This window comes from Anabas testudineus, chromosome 14 (assembly GCF_900324465.2).
Source record: "Anabas testudineus chromosome 14, fAnaTes1.2, whole genome shotgun sequence".
NCBI classification, from domain to species: domain Eukaryota; kingdom Metazoa; phylum Chordata; class Actinopteri; order Anabantiformes; family Anabantidae; genus Anabas; species Anabas testudineus.
The window spans coordinates 559691-583428 of NC_046623.1; the positions used below are offsets into that span (position 1 = coordinate 559691).

At 39.0% G+C, this 23738-nt stretch overlaps 1 protein-coding gene across 4 annotated transcripts in view; it reads left to right on the forward strand.

Annotated features, from left to right (window-relative positions):
* cblb (Cbl proto-oncogene B, E3 ubiquitin protein ligase) overlaps positions 1 to 23738 on the forward strand; it is a 37883-nt gene that overhangs the window by 3969 nt on the left and 10176 nt on the right. For all 4 annotated transcript variants that reach the window (XM_026370481.1, XM_026370484.1, XM_026370482.1 and 1 more), the window contains exons 4-12: positions 7193 to 7339; positions 10327 to 10483; positions 13231 to 13352; positions 15228 to 15365; positions 16209 to 16296; positions 16945 to 17076; positions 21441 to 21641; positions 21827 to 22021; positions 22179 to 22550. In XM_026370481.1, the coding sequence (XP_026226266.1) occupies positions 7193 to 7339; positions 10327 to 10483; positions 13231 to 13352; positions 15228 to 15365; positions 16209 to 16296; positions 16945 to 17076; positions 21441 to 21641; positions 21827 to 22021; positions 22179 to 22550 (1552 nt within the window). The remainder of the gene's footprint in view (positions 1 to 7192; positions 7340 to 10326; positions 10484 to 13230; positions 13353 to 15227; positions 15366 to 16208; positions 16297 to 16944; positions 17077 to 21440; positions 21642 to 21826; positions 22022 to 22178; positions 22551 to 23738) is intronic.

Consider the following 23738-nt stretch of genomic DNA (forward strand, 5'->3'; position numbering starts at 1 on the left):
TGAGTTGATGGCCACTCAGTGTGTTTACCTCAAGTAACCAGGTTACAGTCAGCTTTTTCAAGAACAGACCTTACTGCTTTAGTATCAAAAAAAAGAAAGAAAAAAGTGGTGGGGAAGCATCTTGTCTGTCTCTAATCAGTTAAAATCTGTGGACCATGCTTCCAAAATTGGACCAGGACAGAGGAAAAATCTGATTACTACATTTATACACGGATTTCCAGTAACCTGGTTACTTGAATGCATGTTAACACACTGACTGAGAGAAGTGATTTAGCAGCTGTTCTAGTGTCCTTCACGCTTACAGACAGCATTACCACTCATGTTTATGACTGTGCTGTGGTTAATTTTGAAGGTGATGGGGTATGAAGATGGACTCTGTCCTTCAACAAGAAGTCTTGTTGTCACACTCAGCTGTGTGCAAACTTCCTCCATGTGGAAGTGTAAAAACACTCAACCTTGATGTGCTCGGGGGGTTCAACAGCCTGTTCCAGAAACCAGGCTTAACAAAATCTGAAGTTAGCCTTCAACTCTGAGGCGAGAAACTCTGGGCTGAACAGAATCGGTTCAATTAAGTTTGTTCACTCTTAGTTGAGTGTGTTTGCAATGAAATAACAAAGGTGTCACAAATAATCACTGTGGGAGTCGGTAAAAAGCGAACTGAGCTGTCACTGTAATTCGGTGGTACTCGAAATGTGACAATTTTTCCTTAATAAATGACAGTGAACTGACAACCTGACAGCTGTGCTAATGTCCACAGAGTCACAGTGTTAGAAAGGCGCACAGTGTATAGGTTTTATTGTCAGATAAATTTAAAGCCAATCCAATTGGGATTTTTATTTTTTCTGAAGCACAGATCAAAGCACATCTTGATTAGACTTTGCAGAAGAGAGAGAGAGAAGGGAGATGTAGAGAAACTCAAGAGTTTGTTCAGTGAGCAGGGTTGGTTTCACAGAATAAGTTAGTGTGGTGACTGAATGAGAGTTTAAGTAATCTCTGTTTCTGGAACTGAAAACTCAGAGTTTCCCTGAACTCAGGTTTAAACAACTCAAAACTAAACCCACTTTCTGGATCAGACCCCAGTTCTGTTACTCACTCACAGAGAATAATCAACAGTAACATTTTAATAAACTCACATGAATTCATACAGATGTAATCACAGTGACATTTCACATATTTAAGATTATTATTACTGGCAATTGTGTGAGACAAAGAAAAAGAATAAGACGGATCTCTACTGTACAGAATTAAAAATACATCAGTGACTGTAATCACAGTGAAATACACTTCTCTCTTAACAGAAGCCCACATCACACACTGTTAGGATGTTTTTTTTACATAGTCCTCAGCCAAAACACTTTTAGTCATGTTCAGGCTTGCACTTGTGTGTTTGTTGCTATGTGAATCTGGATCATGGATCATATTTTACATAGTATCATTTACACCGGTGCAGAACATATTACCATTTACTAAAGAAAGTGGGTTCTTGAGTACAGTTATGTAAAAGTAGTAAGTGGCATTATGTGTGAGGTCTGTGTTACAGTAAACACCAGAAGTCAGCAGTGTTCTGAAGTGGGAGGATATGAGGAAACTCTTGGCATATAAATAATGTTTTGCCCAACATTATGCATCTTTGACAAAGAAGCATGAAAGGAGCTAATTCTCTTTGAGGAAATGATGTCACATCTGGTATCACATCTGTCTTCACGGAAGTGGGGGCCCATGTGTGGCCTGCTGTGTCTTTGTGACAGCCTCTCTAGCATCAGTCTGTTTCATACGCTTGATTAAGTGCTGCAATCATCCCCAGACCTTTCTTTAGCATTGTACCCCTTATCCATCTGATGTCCATGTGTCACCCCCCACACTCCCCCTAGATATTTTTTTTGTTCCACTCTTGCTGAGCAACATATGTAATAAGAATATTAATTAGGAAATGAAAGGTTTGAAGACATTTGCAAACATCTGTTTCTCTGAAATAGGTAAAGATTTTACAGGAACTTTAAGTTCATACTTTAATTGGTCATGTTACTTTGAATTAACCCTGACTTTTGTCTTTGAAATTTCTTTTGGATCAGAAAACCCAAGAGCCCCTAATGTGAGTCTGCAAGCTGTTATATTAGCCAAAATAATTTGTTTGACTCAAGACCCCTTTGTAATTAACTGAGTATTTTCTAGAACAGACCTTTGGCAGCATGACATCTTAGCAATGACTGAACTCTACATTAGTAAAGAGCGATGAAGATGAGGTTTTATGTGTGTGTGTCATCATTTTTCATTTAGCCAGATTAATATTTTCTTATCTGGAGAAAGACTTGCAAGCACAGCATAAAATGACATTGACAAACATAGAGCTGTGGCTTTCATAACTCACTGCTGTAAAGGATCAATTTGATGTCTAAGATGTCATTTGTTTAAACCCAGCTGTGTAACATAAAGTTGCTCCTAATAACATCTGCACCAACTTTGATCAAAGAGGCAATTTTCTCTTTTGTCTCTTTTCATTCCATGACATTGTATTTTTACAGTCAGCCAATAACAGCTTTAATTAGGCCTAATTACACAATTAATTTACACAATACTCAGTAGTGTTCCTGCTACTGTAGCTGTATGGAAAGTAGTCCCTTTAACAGAGCTATTTTCATGCCATGAAGATGATTCCAATTCATGTTACATGTGACAACCTATTCTGTTTGCTGCACATTTACAGTGACTGTGCTAAATTTGGATGTGGATACAGTGCTCACTGTCTCATGTCCTTGCACAACATAGCCAAAGAGCACATCTGAAGTGATTTGCAGAGCAGAGCGTTTCCATCTCAAGAATATTGAATATAACTATTTTCTAGCAAATAAGCTCTAAGTTGCTATTATACTTAGCAAATAACTAAGTTGTTATTTGCTGACTCTGGAAGAAGTTAGTTATAGTGCAGCTCAGTGATTATAACTTAGTTAACTAATATAAAGACAATGAATTCTACAATCACGTTGGTACATTTTGGGTTGGCTGAGTCCTGTTATTGTCTTAGGCTTTAGCAGTGGGTGGAAGTTATGTTGTCAAATTAATCTGAAAGGACCGGAAGCATTTTCTGATGAATAATCTTGCCCACTTCACTGTTTTTAAAAAGGATCACATTGCTGCATCACTGATGGTAAGCAACATCTACAGTACCTTTAATGTGGAATGTAGTGTGGTATCTCATACTGTGGAATGAGTTTGTACATGTCCTCACATGTCAGCATATTACAGTGAGCAGCCGTGGGTTAAAGTGATGATGACACACGTTCCCATGGAAGACTTTACAGGCCTTAGTCTGACTGAGATGAGTAAGTGCCCAGAAAGTAGAACCATCTGGGAAGGAAGTGGAGCCGTAGAGAAGGAAACCAAAGTGCTTTAGTCAGGAACCAAGTGGCTCAGAACATGGGGGAGGTGTATGTGTGTATATGTGTCTTAATCACTGCACTCTGACTAAGGTTTATGTAATTTATACACGTTGTATGGAATGGACACAGAGGAGTATTCCTTTGATAACTGAATAACCTAAAAACTCACTCATGACATTAACCTAAACTATTCTAACCAAATAAGGGATTACAAATACAGCCTCTCACACTCACACGCTTATAGTTCACACAGAAGTCATACAATGGCTGTGAGACAAATATTCAGAATTTCAGCTTTTATTTAATGATATTTGCACCATAGTATGTTCTTCCTTCATTCTTATTTTAAGCAGGTGAAATGCATGTTCATTTGGGCTGGGATTGACTTGTTTCGTAGTGAAACTCCTCCCAATTAGTTTTGATGTATTTGCAGACTAAAACATTTCTGTAAACCCCCCAATTTATCCTGATGCTATGATCATGAGTTATATTATCAATAAAGGTTAGCGAGCCTGTACCAGAAGCAGCCATTAGAAGAGAACTCAGATTACCGTGCAATTTATATGTATAGCTAGGTGTCTAATTACTGTAGCTTTTTATAAGAAAGTCATGTCCTGCATGTGACAAAGGCTGCTTAATGTGTTCTGACACTCTTGGATAACAAAGTAACCCCTGTCACTCACAGCATATAAAATTTCTATCTTTGGTCTTGTTTAAAGTATCAAGGTTACATACAATTCAATTCAATTCAATTTTATTTGTATTGCGCCAAAAGCACAGCAGAAGTCATCTCAAGGCACTTCACAGTGTAAGGTTTAAGACCTTACAGAGTATAATTGTATAGAAAATTATATAATAAACCCAACAATCCCATTTGAGCAAGCATTAGGCAACGGTGGAGAGGAAAAACTCCCTTAAGAGAAAAAAACTTACAACAGAACCAGGCTCATGGTGGGCGGCCATCTGCCTCGACTCGTTGGGGTGAGTGGAAAGAGGAGAGAGAAAAGAACAGTAGGCAACAAAAAACAACAACAAGCAGTAAAAGCATTGGGCAGGTCGGTAAGGCCAGCAACTGGACTCTGGAGATATACAGCTCCAAGACCGAGGATACCTACAGAAAAGTACAGAGAGAGAGAGAGACAGAGAGGAGGATACATTATTCAGAGCTTCTGAGTAAGGATGGCTGGACCAAGAAAAAAAAACAGAGAAAAATCTTCAGATTTTGTTTTTTCTGCCATTCTCCACCTTTCTTGCTTTTCATTGCTCTTTATTGGTGGGCTCGACAGTTTTCAGTTCAAATTAATTGCTTTTAAGAGCTCACTTTCTCTCCTTTGTCTCTGTCTGTCTTAATAAACACTGTTCTGTTGGTCTTTTCACTGGCAAATGATCTGCCTGAATAATTAATGCTAGTAACAATCCCTCGAAACAATTAAATCACTGAGCAACCTTCTCCTGCCATTTTCCCAACCCTATCTCTCTTCCTCGTCCTTTATTCTCCTCTTCATCACTCTCATTACCGCTATTGTTTCATGCCAGCCTCCACCCTGGCCTTTGGCTTACTTAGTTTGGCGGCAGCAGCATTTAGAAGATCTGATATCTGAAATCTGTCTGACAGTCCCTCTGTGAGGCCATTACAGTCTCTTATGGCTACTCCTCTCACTGTATGTCACTTTGGATAAAATCCTCTGCCAAATGACTAAATATACAGTGAAGTATGTGAACATTGTGGAATTTCATGGTTTTCTACATGAATTTGTCATAAAATGTTATCTGATCAATATCTAAGTCAAGAGTAAAAACAAATATTATGTGCCTAAAATAATAACACAAAAGAAATGCTGATCTTTCTATTGAGAACAATAAAGACATGAAACTATATAAAACTATAACCTCCAAAAAGGTAGTTGGAGTTAGGTGTTAGCGTACCTGGAAGAAAATTATTTTGAGGGTGTGTAGCTACTTTCACTGAGATAAACCACAAACTTTCTAAATTTTTGCTCCGTATAAAAAGAATATGCTTACTGTATGTGAGCTATACCTCACCAAAAAGAGCTTTTGGAGGATCTACAATCAAGATTTCTTGGATTTACATAAAGCTGGAAAGGGTTAGAAAGTGATGCTAAAGACTTTAGATATTCACCAGTTTACAGTTTCAGTCTACAAATGGCAACACTTTAGGACTGTGGCTACTCTATAAAAAAATAAGTAGCCAGTCAAAATGACCCCAGGATCACACCAAACACTTATCAATGAGGTAAAAAAATCACCCTGAGTGACAGCCAAAGATTTATAGGCAATCGTTGGAACTGGCTAACATCTGTGTTCATAAATCACATAAATCAATGAACAAGCAGGGTGTCTATGGCAGGACACCATGAAGGAAGCTGGTCCTTATTAAAGAGAACATTGCTGCACACCTGATGCTTGCCAAAAAACACTGTAAAAACTAGCGCCACAGCCCCTGATTTTCTTGAAATGCGCTTTGCCTGTATGTATTTTTTATGCCACATGCAGCTTGCATGGTGCACACAAAGAGTGGAACACATAGGAGGTGTATTTAGATAAAGCGGTGCCAGAGAGCAGTGCCACTACATTCATCACCTTAACCATGTTTACCATTATTAAATCATGTGAAATAAAACCAGTCTGCTACAACATAACCACACGCCTCTATAGATTTCAGACTGGGCTGCCAGAACTCAATATTCTCTCTGTCATATGTGCAGTGTCGGATTACTGAGGTTTATTACATTTTACGGTAAACTCTCATTTTCAAATGCCACACTCTATATTATATATAATATATATAAAATATTATATATTCATATTTTAGTATATTTTTATGCACTTGTACACTGTCAAAATGCACTAGACGAGCAACAGTTTGTAACAAAAGATAGTGATATATAGGTGACAGGAAACCAGTAAGAATAGAGCTAGTGAGTGGTTGAGCAACACTAGCGCAGGTGTTACCACAATAATCTAACAGCATGTTTTTGTTGGGGAAGTGCTTTATTGTAAGTTATATTTTATTAAAGAATATGTGACATTTTTAGAGAACATTTCACCTGCTAATACCTCTTCAAAGTTTTTTTCTATGAAAGATTTAACTACACTGACTTTAAGCTAAGCTTGTAAGCTTGTTAATTATAAATGCATATTAATATTTGTATATTACGTAGATTGAACTAAAAACCCAAACTAAAAATTTGTCAGACATAGTAGTGGCCATATTTGTGACCTATTAGACAAATGCCCTGCCACTAAGAATTCACGATAATTCTGTGGCATTCAGTTACAGTTAGAAAACTCATTCTGTTCTTTTCAAAATTAAAGACAGAACTCTTTGTCTGATTGACAGGTAATATGTTATATTGCATAATATTGAGTACAACATGGTGGATAATATTCTAAACATAATTTAGGAGATAATTAATTCATTATCAGTTTACTGATCCCTGTAAAAAAAGTTATTGTTAAACCATGGCACATAAATGATGCTGCTGCTACGGTTTCGGTGACACCTTGACATGTAGCCAGGAAGAGTCAAACATCTGACACTGCTCTACCAACTAATGTAATGTAAAGGTAAATGTAATTATGTCATTATGACAAGTGTGACCATCCTCACAACATTTTAGGTGGCAGCATATTACAGAATTTTTTCATGTTTAGTTTTACTCATCATATAACAATTGTTAAATAGGATTTGAGATACAGTGGCAACAAAAAGTATGTGAAACAGTTCAACAGAACCAATAAAACTACAGTCAAAATTTGGAAGGTAAAATAATGTCCATATGGTGTCTCTGCAGGAGGAACCTGACCAAGTTATCTCTGATCTTCAGCCACATGCTGGCTGAAATCAAAGCCATCTTCCCTGGAGGACAGTTCCAGGGGGACAATTTCAGGATCACCAAAGCTGATGCCGCTGACTTCTGGAGGAGATATTTTGAAGACAAGTAAGCTTTAATTCAATTAACTTATCTTCTGTTCTATTTGCTCAGCACCAAATCACAACAGAATTCGTCTTAAGGAACTTTACAGTGTGAGGTTTAAGAACTTACAGAGTACAATTGTATTAAACATTATATAGAAAACCCAACTACCCCACTTGAGCAAGCACTAGGCGACAGTGGAGAGGAAAAACTTCTTTAGAGAGGTCTCGACTGGTTGGGGTGAATGGGAAGAGCTCTTTTTTTGCACAGTTGTTGGCCTCTTTTTTCTGGCACATCTAGATGTCAGTCTGTGATACAACTGAGACAAGGTCATTAGCCTGTCTGGTTGTTTGTGAAGATTGAGAGTGCTTATACAGCTTTCTCTATTTAGTCAGTCTTAGGTACTGTAAAACATCACATTTTGAGCATTACCAGTCCTTTACCAGAAACAGTACCAAGTGCCGCACCACTAAATTCAAAATGGGGCTGTTTGTTTCCTGTATGGATTACATTACAGATAACTACTGTGGGTCTTAACAGTCTGAGTTATCAGTGCTGAATCAGAGTAAAGTCAAAACTGCTTCATCAGCTGCATGAATGCAGCCAATTTGCACGTTTGATTTAAAAAACATTTAACATTTCATTTTAAATTTGATGCCAACAACACATTTAAGAAAGCTGGGACAGTGTCGTATTGACTGTTTTTAATACTGTCACAAATCTATAGCCTAAATAGATTCAGTAAACAAACAAACATGGCAGCAAAAAGTTGTCATGTTTCAAGATAATGTACCAAAAAATAAGGCCACAAAAGCACCAAAGGAGAGCTTGCTGATGACTCATGACCAGCATGTAGGTGTAGAGTTGGCAAAGGAGCTGTTATAGCACAATATTATCTGAATGCAGAGGGTGTAAAGCTAACCAATTGTGCTTGTTGACTCCATGTTGTGGTCAAATTAAAACAGATTAACTTAAAAGGTTTTCATAGAGCTGGTACAAATGACTGGGGGAAGAGTTGGTACATATGAGCTTTCCACTCGACATAGTGTGTTCCTCACTGTAGTTGAAGTGGCTCTGCTCATAGCCAGTCTAAAAGCTAATCGATTATAGATTGGAGCAACCCATAGCTTCCTATGCTCATGCAGAGGGATTGTGACTCTCATCAATCCTGTGTGAGGACTGATACTCGCACCCTGTGCTAACTTGCCAGAGGAGCTCATTGAAAAGAGTTTTCCACCTCATCAATTAAAACCTAGTAAAGGTTGTACTAAATCATTCAGTCGCAGTTGTCCCACATTTGGCATAGTCAGCTTCAGTAAATGAGCTGAGTCCATTACCCTGTCACATGATTTAGGTCAATGAAGTCTATGGGTTAAATACCAGTATGTGGTATATTACACAACAGCCTCTTCTCATAGTACAACTTGTATATGCAAATGAATGCAGTGGCATCATGAATCATATGATTCTTGATTTGTGTGTGTGTGTTCCAGTAAAGTAGTGTCGCACACAGCACTGGGTATGCAAGGTTCATGTATACAGGCTGGTGAATATTAAAATTTTGTTCAGCCATGCGTTGAGTCAGAGAGTGATGTTCCCGCAAAGGCTTCCTGTTTTTTTAAAACCTGTATGACTACAAAATGGAATTCTGCTCAAGTCTGAGGTCACGAGGCATTCAAGTGTGCTGTATTCTTGCTCATTACTATTTTAATGTCCTTATGGTGTCTTTTGCCCTCTCTTACTTTCTGGCTGGTAATAAAATGCAACCATCTCCTCTCATGTTTATCCAGCTAGGAGCTTCCAGACATTTGTCACAAGGTTTTGTCCAGTTAAATCTGTCAGCATTTTATCATCCCTGATGATATCCATAATTTGCAGATTTTCTCTGGTTGCAGTTTTGTTTGTTTAACATCAAATCAAATGCCTGTGTTTAATGTGAAGTTCTGATTATTGTTGTCAGTACACTAACTTCAGTATGGAAACAGAGCCATTTGTTGGGCCGCCATCTTTTAGAAATATGTAGACCTTTTACTATTCAAGCCAAATTTCTCCAGCATGGCTTTTAAGCTGTTCTGTGGATCACATGCTTCCCCCTACTTTGGAGTTACCGAGAAAAACATAATGTTTTTCTGTAAAACACCTAAAGATTCTGAGAAGATGAGAAGAATTTGAATGAATGACAGACAAATTGCCAGCATAATGACAAAGCAAAGAAACTAATTAGATGCTCAAAAAATCAATTCATTCAAAGTTCAAAAAAGTAATACAGTGAAAAACGAGTCTGAAGATATACTGTATTTAAGTAGACAATCAAGCTCTAATCTTTGCTGTTTGTCCACCTGATAGTTTCCTAACCTTATATCACAACAGTAAAATAAACAGAGCTATGGAGCTCACACTCTAAAGAATGTACATTTCACTTGTTTTTTCATGTATTTCATGTATTCAGAAAATCTCAATTATTTGCTCTGAGAACTTTTCATCTTCTTTTGTTATCTCAACCTTTGATGTGGTGCAACCTCTTCAGAAGGAATCGTATAACATACTAAGTAGAGTTTAGCAGTTGGTGTGTGAAACATGTTGCAGATGTCTGACTATCTCAGTCCTTACTTATTAACAATAACAATTGCTTGTTCCAAACACTCATGTTTGGTGCTGCAGTACAGCTAATTTGAGGTTTGTACTGTTTCTGCCATATGCTTTTAACCATATCAGGAAATAAGATACATTAGTGTGCGATTAACTATATGTGTTTGACCACATGAGCAAAGTTTAAAGCCTTTGAGGCTGCAGATCACAGTTACCACATAGAGCTGGTAATTTGACACTTAACAGAAATGATATCACCAGCAGTTACTTTCATTTACCATGGCTCTGTCAACTCAAAAGAAAACTTCTCAGTGACACTTGCCATCAATTAAATACACTATAGCCATGGGGTAAATGCTCCATATGTTTTGATTGTTATGTATTGCTTGTATTTGTGCTCTTACATTTGGACTCTTTTGCAGGACAATAGTACCATGGAAAGTCTTCCGACAGTGCCTTCACGAACTGCATCCAATCAGCTCTGGTCTGGAGGCCATGGCCCTCAAATCTACCATTGACCTCACCTGCAATGACTACATTTCTGTGTTTGAGTTTGACATCTTCACACGCCTCTTTCAGGTTGGTCAAATAAAACTGAGTTTCAACTCACACAGCACTTTTGGTTCATATTGCAATCAGGTAAAACATATTATCTGATTTTCCTGCAGTACCGCTAGTTTTAAAGTGTTGATATGTACTATTCTGCATTTTTGAGTTTTCCCTCGAACATAACTAGCCAGTCTATTCTGTTAAATAAAAATAACAGCCTTTAACCTAAAATGTCAACAGCATGGACATAAAAGAAGGCTTGTAAAGTGTGGCGTTGTCATTATACAGTACGTATAGAAAAGCTCAAACCACAAATGCCATGTGACCCTTTATCATAACCTCCTGGGAGAGATTTATCATCTTCAATGAAGAATATGTGACACAGCACATAACTGCAACAACAAGCAAAAGACACACCACCTTGTAATTGTGAATTATACAGGATATATTTTCACTCTACTAGAGAAACAATTTAAGGGACGGGCAGGGTTAAGATGCCTTTTATGTAAAACATACAACCCAGTTTAAAAAAGAGTTGAGATGCTGTGTAAAATGTAAATGAAGACATGATTTGCAAATAATTTAAAGCCAACATCTGATTAGAAATAGTACTAAGACACATAACAGATCAGTATAATGAGAGATGCTGAGACTTTCAGGAGTAGGGGTGGGGAGAGGGTTACCACTCTATGAAAGACTGCGTTGGCAAATTATTCAACAACATAAGAATCACATTTGTCAAATGTCGAATTTATGATTATTATCATCTATAGTTTATCGTTCTTCTACAATTCAGAGAATCCAGAGAAATCTCAGAAAAATACTGAGCTATTATCACAATAATAATAACACAATTCTGTCGAGGAAATCATCAAGTAGGACACAACACCTCTAAAAACCAGTGAACACAGTTGATTGCTGAAAAAATATGAGAAAATTATTAAAACTTTACCAGTGAAAAGAACATATACTGGGTAAAGAAGATCCTGATAAGCTGCTGCCTTCTCTGGGCCTGAGCTCATTTAAGATAGACTGAGGAGTAAACAGGAAAACTGTCCTGTGGTCTGCTGAGTCAAAATATGAAAGTGTGAAATGAAATTAGAAAAAGAGATCCCACACATTTTTGCAGTTGAAGTCTTATATCAAAACTAAACCAGTCGGTCTCCTCAACACGAGTCTTGTTAAAAGACAAGGTGATCTCCAGCCTTTTTGGAAACAGAGTTGTACTTAAATAAAACAAATGTTTCAAACATTTCTACTCATGCATGTAGATAAAGCTTTCACATTCAAATGTACTCACATCATAACATATATGCACCTTTGCAGTGACTAGAACAGAATGTTTCTGTTTTTTTGTTCTATTTCTGTGCTAGTTTGAGGTTTTGGACAAATGTGGCTTCAGCACTCTATTGTTGACACGTAACTGGTTCATGTGGCTTCAAGATGGTGCGTGGGCAGTGAGACTTTTGAGAGATGTTTTACTTTGGTAGACGTTTGCTTGTGGACATCAAAAATGATACTGAATACTGAAAGAATTATTTTGTTGCTGTCACAATGGGTAATCAGTGTGCTAAACGGTTCATGGTCTACTAAAGCAAATATAACCATGGGTAGGAATAGGCGCCACTGCGAGACTGCTTCCTGGGAAGCCACTTGTATGCTGGCATAACCTTTGTGCCTGCATGGCAGCCCTCTGCCTATTCTGCCTAAGTACCAGGTTCCTACCCTGTTTTTATTTTTTTATTTGTGAATTCTGGTGGGATGCAAGTGAGGGGTCAAGATGGCCTACATGGGGGTAAGACTAAATGGTAAACAAAGTAGGCAAATGAGCCAAACTTGTTGGCCAGCTTTGTCTGTGTTTTTTTTTTTTTCCATTTGGCTGTATCCTGCCTCTTTAGAACCAGCCACTATCTAGTTTACGGCTCAAATCAACAAACTCACAGAGCTGTTAGGGCTTGCTCCACTGCAATTCCAGCTCAAAGCCTGGTAAATTCACTATACGGTAAAAGAAATTGTGTTTCAATCTAAATTTAATTTATTCTTCAGCCAAACCAGCTTCTAAGAGAGGGCAACAAATCATTGTCCCTGGTGAGCTCCAGATAATGGGCAGAATGGAGGTGAATGTTGTGGCACTTGGCACCACGTGGAGCCAACTGGCAAACCAGCTGAAGCCCTGCAACAAATGCCCCACAGCTTGGAGTTCTTAATTCAGGCATCTGATATAAACACACTGTCTGATGATGGTTCTTTTGTCAGCAGGGTATTTGTGCAGAATTTCTGGGTTCAGAATAAAGTAAGTGTGGTCCTTGTAGTTACACATTTGAGCTGGTCAGTAATGCAGAGTCAGAATTGTTGCGCTTCACTGTGTGTATGTAGTTGTGTTGTGCTGTCACACTTTACATCTTTTTATGTTAAGCTTACACATAGAGTTATTTTTATAACATGCCACTCACATGACATAAGTCTTTCCTGCAGAGCAGCAAAGCAAACAGACTGCAGCCTATCAGCAGTAATTAGTAGATCTCTTCCACATCAAATGCATGTGTGTGACTTCTGTCCTGCAGATAACCACAAGCCAGTTATAAACAAACCCAATACAACTGGTGGCAGTGAACAATCTGCTTCTAAAACTTCTACTGTACAGTAGTTGTTGAGCTGATATCTGAAAACTGTTGTTTAATTTAATGGCATCCAAAAAATTCTGATTCTTAACACACTATTTTTCACTTACTTGTGGCAGAAATACTGACTTAATGTAAATTTGTGATTTTCTTCAGCCATGGGGATCAATTCTAAGAAACTGGAATTTTCTGGCAGTGACACACCCTGGCTACATGGCCTTCCTTACCTATGATGAAGTCAAAGCCCGACTGCAGAAGTACATCAACAAGCCTGGCAGGTATGTTAACTGTGTTTTTATTTTTAGCACATTATTCCTCATATGTGTTACGGAACAGCAATAAAAATAAAGGTCGTTATTATTGTATTAAGGGTATAGGAAATGTGGTTAAAAAGTAGTTTTCATACCTGTATGTTTGTATAATGTGGTCTGATGTGTTCTTCACTTCTTGGTCTTCTTGGTCTACACATAATGACCTAATGAATATTTATATTGATTGCCTTAGCTAACAGTCATAAAGCTCAGGCTCCAAGGCAACAGTTATCGCTCAAATGGAGAATGTTTGTGAATTTGTATTTGAGATTGTATGTGTCAAAAACATGTCATGCTTTGCTGTCACACCTCTGAGCCACAATCTGAACAGCATTCCCAGAGCTTCTTATTTCTGTGGTTTGTATTCATAAAACATGCCATAGCTTTGTTGCAAAGCTTCTGATAGCAGCAGGGTGTAAAAAAGCTGTAAACACACAACATGAATTGGTTTCAGTAAAGCAAAACCACTGGTCTGGATCAGGTGGTTATGGAAAAATGCAATAATTAACTCCGGTTTTTACCCCACCAGCATTTCCATTAGAAATTGCTCATACTGTCAAGCTGATATTCTATTGTACCAAAAAAAATGCAGCTGCCTCTCTTGACTAAAAACACATAAACGATACTAGACACCATTTTTGGATAACACACAAAGCTGTGTGAGCAGTTTGTGTGTAGCAGTAGAGTGCATTTTGGTTACCGAAACAAATGCTGACATTGCTGACAAGCTGTGTTTGGTGTGGTGCCAATCTTATGGTTTTTTTCCTCTTCACATGTTGCACTCTGGCAGGAGGGAGAAAGTAGCTTAGGAAACATAGCTGTGTGGGCGAAGCATATCAGATGCATGTTAACCTCTTCAGCTCACTTAACACACATGCTCAGACACACTCACACATACAGTACATATAGATGTACACACAATTAGGGTTAAGCCAGGTCTGACAGATTGGTGACAAGTCAAACCAAACAAAAGAACCGATCGTATCTTAATCAAACAGTAACTCTAAACATGGCTATTCTATGGAGTGACCAACATTTATATTAACACGTGTCACCGTATGTGTGATTGAAGTGTTCCATTATGTTCTACACAGAGAGGTGAAACACAGCTAATAACCATCAGTGAAACATTGTGAAACTCTCTTCCCTGTCTTCCCACGTTTGTCCTCCGTCAAAGCCTCAGTGGACTTTGCTCAGTGCTGTTGTTGCTGGTGGTGATACTGTGGTCCAGCCTTAATTTAAGCCCAGTACTCCTCACATTCAGATTCTGACTCCTTGTGCTGAGTTATTTTCTTTGTAGCAGCTTTACAGCTTTATATAAAAGGCAAAGCCGGAAAGTTCAAATTTCACCACAGGAAATTTTCTTTTTGGATATGGGGTGTGGGGGGTGACTCCTTTATCTATAGTTGATCTGTGAAAGTTGTTATCTAATTTGTTCTAACCTCCAGTGGTCCCTCCGGTTTCACCGATCACATCAGTGAAAAGTCTCCTAGCCTTAATTCCAGGGACAGAGCAACCATGGATTTTGACAAAATTATCCCAGGAAATGCCAAATAAGATTAAATAAAATGTCATTGTTGTAATAAGGCAAATCTCCTTGTCTTTAAACAGTGTACTTTTCACACACAGAATGATTGTATATGTTTAAATGTTTGCATCCTGCTTTCAGCCAAGAGTGTGTTCTCTGTCTCTGGTTTCTTCTGATGCAGTGTCTCCAAAGCCAACACACACACACACACACACACACACACCGTGCCTGTAAAAAACATTACACAAACATAATGTGATCTGATAATCTGATTTAGCTAACTTTTTTTGTGACTGCTTCTTTCTCTGTTACAGTTACATCTTCAGACTAAGCTGTACCCGGCTGGGCCAGTGGGCCATCGGTTATGTGACTAGTGATGGCAATATACTGCAAACCATCCCCCACAACAAACCTCTGTTCCAGGCCCTCATCGATGGCTACAGGGAGGGCTTGTATGTATCCTGTCTCTCTCTCTTTCACTCTATCTCTCTGACACACATACACACACACACGCGTTGCCTTTCTACCACACACACTGTCTGTATACTGAAAAGTTGTCCTAACCTATCCAACTGTAAACAAGTGAGAAATGATGAGCTGTATCTCATGGCAGACCAGAGCCTGTAACTCTTTGAAGGTGCAACTCTTTTCTGTCAAAGCTGCAACCTGGCTTCCTGGATAATGCCAAGTCATTCTGCGAGGCCTGTGTTCGTATCTGATAATCTGACAGACCACCAGGCAAATCAAACACACTTTCTTCCATAAGTTTGCGTCATCTCGCTGCCCTCAGCTGTCAGTTACAACTGTGCCTGTTCAAAAACAGAGGAAGAAATGGGAAGTGGATGGGGAGGGATCTGTTCTGCATGAAGCACCTGTGCTTTTGATTATGCAGGGAGACCCCACCAACTTTGTGGTGAAGTGAAGTTTGCCTTATGTGTAATATAAATGCTGAAAATATTGAGTTTCTGCTCTCTTTTGTTGCCTTATTTAACTTTTAATTTCTCACAGATGTTACTAACTCATGGTTTTATTAATATTTATTTAAACAATTTTTTTTTTATTTAACATCTGCTCAATATTGTCATAATTTGCAGACTGAATTAATAATAAATTAATTCAGTCAGCGTTGTGCATTTAAAGTACTATTACTGTAGATACACATTTGCAGGTGTATTTACTCATTGATATGATTAGAAATGCTTACCTAATAAGCCAAATGTGATTTTGACAGAAGCTAATTTCTTTCTGTGTGTTTTTAACAATTAGCAGACCTAAGCTTCTCTTCTCCCTTGCAGCTACTTGTTCCCCGATGGTCGCAGTTACAATCCTGATCTCACTGGTTTATGTGAGCCAACACCTCATGATCACATCAAAGTTACACAAGTGGGTTTGTGTGTTTCTTAAAAAATGCTCATAGAGCTTATTAACCATAGTCGTCTTTATGACATGTAAGTGTGAAAAATGTTTACTGAGAACTCATTCAGCCTGATCAAATCCGTGTCACTCATTATATATTGTGCTATTTTAAATTTTTAAAGAAGGGAATAACTCACCTCACCTCTTCGAACTCTCAAACCTCAAGAACAAATACAGAATGAAAAATATATCTTTATGAATGGAACAGCTGCTCGTTGGTTTGTTCACCTCAGATATATTCAGGAACCAACTTTATTTTCGATAGTGAGGATGTAACTAAACATTTTCTAGTTTAAGAACAGCCAGTGAGAGCACAGCTAACGGTGTGTTCATCGAATCAAGTCAGCTGTTCTTGTAATAGAAATAAATCCTCCTGTTGTAAAGTCTCAAGCAGGAGTTAGCTTGAGATTTATAACTCCTGTTGTTTAGCTTTTCAAAGGTCATGGAATAGCTCTGAATTATTGATGGTAAATAACATGGAGTCTGATTTTAGGGCCATAGTGGAATGGAGTACTATATGCATGCTGTATGTGTGTGTTTTGTTTTGTGTCTTATATTTATACCTTAATGTGCACATCACCTGATAACTAACATGACCTTGCTCTGTCTGAATAGGAGCAGTATGAACTGTACTGTGAGATGGGCTCCACCTTCCAGCTTTGTAAGATCTGTGCCGAGAACGACAAAGACGTCAAGATCGAACCTTGTGGTCACCTCATGTGTACTTCCTGCCTAACAGCCTGGCAGGTATTTAACCGTGGTGCTTAAACTAATTTTAAAATCGTGTTTTTGAATCTGAGGTTTGATTTAGCCATTTACTGTTTCCATTACACACATATAATAATTTATGAGTTAACCCCACAATATGACATCCTCATCTTCACATCATCTCTGTCTGTCTTTCTGTTCTTTTCCAGAAGAAAAACATCTCACATTTAATACCTAAACAAGTATTTGGTTTTTCACATTTCTATTTAAGAATGAATCTCATTTTAATGTTATTATTTATCTGCATATGTGGAGTAAATGAGATACTGAGAAACAATAGAGCTTTCAGCATCCAGTGTACTTACATGGTAAAAACCTTTGGTCCCTGCCTTCCTCTCTGTGCCCTTCTGTGGATCTCTTCTTATCAACTTTTCACATATCAGTTATTAGTGGAAGTGACAAATGAAAATTTGTATGGTGATTGTATGACGTTTCTACACGTGTTTTTCTGCTTTCTGTCGTGTTCTGGTTTTTGTAGTGTGTTCATCCCCCATCACACAGTTCTGCACTGCTTTGTTCATTGTGCTCATACACTCAGTTGTGTATCACAAGCTGTCCCAGCAAAGAGTGCTTGTAATTACCTTCCTCTGTTGAATCATTTAGCACCACCTGTGTGGGACATGTCACGGTCATAAGGGGTTGGCTCTAAAGACAAGTAAAAGTTCTGCACTGACCCTGATGTTATTGATCTCTGGCAGGGACACACACATATTCACTCTGGACTCAAGCCCAGAAATCTGTCTTGCCATCACTCAACTGCAGTATCAAGTAAATTTGTTCCACCTGTCATAAGAAACTGTAGTGGACCTCGTATAATGACACTTACCAGAGTCATTCTGTTTTCTAACTAAGAATACTTTAAAGTAGAAAAAAGCATTAATTCTAAATTACAGTTTGATATGTTCACACAAGCTAATAATCTCTGTGTTGCTTTTCAAACACCTACTAGATGTTTGGCAGTGGAGCTTTTGTGAGGGAGGCTTTGGAAAATGATTCAGATAACCGTAAGTGCAGGTTTTAAATGTGAAGCTTGAGTGCATTCTGTTTTTCAGTCATTCGGCTCTATAATAGTTTCCATTTATCACAAGCCTTTTATTTGCAAGAGCTGATCTCTAAATGAAGATGAAAACATAAATATGATAAGCACCAAAGTCTCCCCAGTAGCTTTGTGATAATGCAGTAAGTCTCACTATCACAGGAAGTCATCCTCAGTGGCTTTATGCTGTGTGTGTGTGTGTGGGTGTGGCTGTGTGTGTGTGAGAATGTTATAGGGGTTGCTAAGCATTTAACCAATGAGGACCTATGGTTCACAGGACATTAATTTTATTTAAAAATTGTATTTAATTTTTTTTATTTTAAATCTGACACACACTAGTATTTGGATTGCTGTTCAGTTCTTAAAATGTTTGAAGTCATGGCTACAAAGCTGAAAAGCCTTTTCTTCTGTAGTTTTACTCTGAACACAGCTGTAAGTTTACCAACGAGCACAGTATCTCCAGAGCTAAGTCCTGTGCTCTGTAAACAGCGGGGTCCGTGTTTGTCTGTCATACTTCCTGTTATGATAAGTCACTGTGAGCCCGCCTCCTCCACAACTCCAGTGAGTGATTCAGTGACATACATCAAACTGTGTGTGTATATGTATACTTCAGTAATGAAATATTTTCCTCCGCGTTAGTGAAATTGTGAGTCAGATTGAGAGGGAACCCTCCTACCCTGAGACAGTGAGTAACTGTGCACCGGTCCGTTCAGGTCATTGACTCAGTAGTGGTTCCTTAGCTCTCTGGATATTAGTCAGCCGGGTGGAACAGAAATGCACTCCTCACTCACAGCTGGCTGATGATCTGTGTAATTCCTCATCCTGTTCTCTTTAATGATGTTTTTATCTTGTGTGGGGGCACATACAAGAGGTTTCCCTTGTTCTAGTTATTAGTTTAATCATAAATCAGTGCAGTGAGGAATGATTCACAGGGGCTTTTCTGTATTTTGCCTTTGCCAGACTGTAGGTTGCATTAGATATATAATTTTGGTTTGCATATTTTACTAGTGATTGTATGAAAAGTCAATTCCACATTGTGTAAAATCAACATTGTTAGGGCTCATGCAAACAGTTTTTGCAAGCTGAAGGCTGCTGTTAAAACCACTTGGTCTTAAAAAAAAAATCTTAAATTGTTCCTAAAGGAGCACCAACCAAGTATGCATAAATGATCATACTTTTCCTAAACATTTTGTATTGCAAATCCTTTTTTGATTGGTTTTAGGAAATATTTATATATAATATCCTCAGCTCCTGTATTTTCAAAATTTTATTGAGCTTTAACATATAATCATTGAAATTTACAAAAGCCTTAAAATATTTAACTTTAGGGATGATAATGGTAGAATGAGTTTCACTATATTGAAATTTGTTGAGATGTAACTGTATAATAGCATTTGCATACTTACAGCATTGTAACACTGAAATACACAGTACAGAGTAGTCGCATATAAATTAGTGTATTTTCTAAAGAAAATGTGTGTGATTTCTGCAAGCCACTGCTGCTGGGATATAAATTTCTTAACGGTTAAGTTAAGTACAAATGTGTTTCTAGCTGTAAGCTAGCCACATGGTGTCGTTGTTGATAATATGTTGGTATAAAGGTTGTGCACATGCTCATACAGCAGCTGCATACCAAGTTTCACTTATTTAGCTTTTGTAATCTGTGAGGTGTTGCTGCCGTCTTGCATTTCCCTTTAGAGCAACTCGTGCGTGTATAATATTTGAATATTCTCTCTCAGTGTCACTCACACTCGCACCCCATAGCATACAAGTGTAATACAAGTGGGATAGATGAGACCCGTCTATCTTCATTGGCTACCTGTTTAAAAGGGAAAGGAGTTCCTTAGTCTAGAGGTCTTGCATTTCATACTCCTGTACCTTCGACCTGAGGGTAGAAGTGTGAACAGTCCGTGTTGTGAGTGGGTGGTGTCCTTAAGGATGGAGACAGCTCTTGCAGTGGTAGATAGCCTGAAGAGAAGGTAATGAATTTCAGATTTTTGTGGTCCATCATTAGTAGTAGAGCCATATCACACAATGATGCAGCTGGTCAACATGCTTACAAATGTAACTGTAGACGATGCAGAGGATCTTGGGCGACAAGCCAAACCTACTCAGTCTCCTTTGGAAGTACAGCCACTTCTGTGCTTTCCTAACCAGCTGGGTGGTGTTGAGTGTCCAGGTGAGGTCCTCACTAATGTGGACCCTCAGGTATTTAAAGCTGTTCACCCTTTCCACTTCAGGCTCATGGATAAATGGTGCCTGATAAGTTCTACTCTCCTTCCTCATGTCCACTATCATGTCCTTCGTCTTGTCCGTGTTGAGGGTGAGGTAGTTGTCTTCACACCATGTTATCAGATTGACAACCTCTCTTCTGTGGGCCGATTCATCTCTGCTATTAATCCGTCCTTTCACTGAGGTGTCATTGTCAAATTTCAAGATGATGTTCTTGTGGGAGGCATCACAGCAAGCTTTGTGAAAGCTTTGTCTAATCAGCCACATCCAGTTATAAGAACACTGCACTGAGAACAAAATTGTCCCTAGTGGGAGTGAAACTTGGTGGTTGTTGCCTTCAGCAGTCCCCAGTAGGACTGATTTACTATTTTCTGACATTTAACAACTCCAAGCATAGAGCACAGTGCTCCCTATTAAGCCATTCAGAAACAGCCACCACTGAGATTATGCACTCTTGCCATCTTTGCATTACTTTCTTCAGTCTCTGTGACCATCACAGACTCTACTTCCCCTTTGGGCTCTCTTTCTTTTAACCTCCCACTTCTTCCCTTCTCCACCCAGTCTAATTAGGATTAGGTTTCAAACATGCCTTTGGTGCATCCCCCACTGAGTCCCCAACCATATGGCTGCTACAAATGCATCTTTGTTCTCGGTAAACATTGTGTGCCTTTGATTGTAGCCGCTGACTCAGTGGAGACAGATGCACTGAAAACCAAAACCTCTTTTATTCTCTTATTTATGTTCATTGTTTGTCAGGGCTGCCATGTGGAATATGTACATGTGGCCAATGAATGTTAGAAAACTGCAAAAACTGTTTTCCCTCGGGAGGATCTGCACAAGCATGTGTCTGGTCAACTTTGTCAGGGGCTTTTCATGAATAGGGGGAGGAGAGAGTATAGAGTGAGATATAGGGTAGCGGTGAAGGAGATAATCTTCCCCATGTGTGTTCCAGCTTTGTGCAGCAACAACCTTCCTTCTTGACAGTCTCGTTGATGTGTTTAAAAGAGTGCCAAAACAAAATGATGCGTATCAGATCATTAGATTACTTGCTAAATCTTTCTCCTGTCTGTCTCAGGAATCAGATGGTCAGGGCTGTCCATTCTGTCGTTGTGAGATCAAAGGAACAGAGCCCATCATCGTTGATCCCTTTGACCCACGAAATGAGGGTAACAAGTGCTTCTTCCTGGACCAGCACAGCTGCCACATGCTGGAACTGGATGATGAGGAAGACCGAGAAGACGGCCTGGTCATGAATGGACTGGCCAACATCAGGAAGGTAAATAGTTAATTAGCCGTTTGTGTCAGAGTATTTTTTTAAACACTTGAAAAATAGCTTGCAATTGTAAGTGTGTGAAGAATTTATATGTTTATATTTCCCATATTTTTTAGTGTCAATGTCACTAACTCCCTTTTCATACTCAAACAATAAAGAGCTGGTCTACTTGATTATTCTTTCCTCAGCACTGTGTTGAGCGCCAGAACTCACCGATGGTGTCTCCCACGTCCTCACCTGTCAGCCAACACAGGAAAGCACATGGAGGAGACCCTGGACCCTGTGTCCAGCATCTCAGCCTTCCCCCTGTCCCGCCACGACTCGACCTCATTCAAAAAGGTGCCATTCGCTCCCCATCTGCCAGTCCCACCGGCTCCCCAAAGGTCAGTCACAGTGTTTCTTATTTGAAGACTGTGTGTCCTGTCAGTGGTCTGTAATTTAAAACAAGCTTTATATAAAATTTAACAAGAGCTTTACAGAAACAATACAAACAAAAACTAAATGAGGTGTGATTCTTGAATTACCTCTCTGCTACTCTAGTCTTCGCCAGGCATGTCCAGGAAACAAGACAAGCCTCTCCCAGCTCCACCTCCTCCACAGAGGGACCCACCTCCACCACCTCCCCCTGAGCGTCCTCCTCCCATACCACCAGAGTCACGCCACTCTTGGCTTCCCAGTTCCTCTTCCTCTTCCATGTCATCTACACTGTCAGACCCACAGAAGCCCCCTGAGACATTGTGTCCCAAAGACAACCACTTGGCAGATGCCCACAGGAATGCAGCTGAACACCAGCTCCAACTGGGCCCCAGCGGGCCTTTGCACGTAAACGGAAGACCTCTCAGTTGCCCTTCTGTAGGATTTGGGAGGTTACATCACAGAATGGAGGGTGCAGGAACATCAGAAAACTCTAAGGTAGATGTTGTTTGTGTTTGTTGAGGATTTATTCAACTCACGCAGGGCTGATAACTACAGTACAGTGGAAAACCAAGTGTCAGCTATCAGGATTAAAAACGTCCACTGAAATTCAAAATCGGAAGCTACTTCAAAAATCTGTTATAAGGGGTACCCAGCTCTGCTCCTCCTCCACCACCTCAGTACTGTTTGTTTTCCAGCTGTCCGTGCTCTACCCCCTGCTGATTACCTGGATCACATACACTCCCCTCTAAAAGAATTGGAACAGTGAGGCCAGTTCTTTTATTTTAGCTTTAGACTGAAAACATTTGGGTTTAACGTCAAAAGATGAACATGAGACAAAATCAACATTTCAAATTTTAATTTCCAGGTGTCTGGGTCCAGTACACAACTTCAAAGATAGCACATTTAGTTTGAACCCATTCATTTTTCATGTGAGCAAAAGTATTGGGACATGTGACTAACGGCTGTGTTTTGTTGCCCAGGTGTGTCCTATCACACTGATTATTCAGTAAAAAGCACTGAATGAAACAACAAGTCAGAGAGGCTGCAGTGAAAGCCTGGAAAAGAATGTAGGAGTTTGGTGATGTCAGTGCGTCACAGGATTGATGCAAGCAAAGCATTTGCTAAACTTGCTAAAGTTTTATTCACTTTAATCTATGTTTAGTCTATCTGTTCCAAAAGTTTTGCTCACATGAAAAATAGGTGGGTTCAGACAAAATGTACTAAGTTGTGTTTCAGATCCAGGCATAAACAACTAGAAACAAAAGCTAAAATGTAGATTGACTTCTGCCTCTTATTCATCTTTTGATGTCAAACCTAATGTTTTTCTCACTCTACAATAAAGGAACTGGCCTCGCTTTTCCAATACGTTTGGAGTGGAGTGTATGTTTAGTCAGTCAAAGCTGGAGGTTACCATCTTAGAAGAGGGTGCAGTGGAGGATGATAAACACAGTTTGAATCTTCCAGCTTCTAATTGACTTAACAGACCTGGTCCAGGTAACAAACAGGGCAGCCCTACAATAAGTGCTATACTTGTCTTCTTTGCATTTGATGCGCTTTACTGATGACACAGCATACATCAGCAGTTTTTTATTCAAATGATAATGCTCATTTAGAACCAACCACTGCACAGCAAGGCTCTATGGACATGTTTGGTAGTCCAATAAATTAAAGTCACGTTTGTTT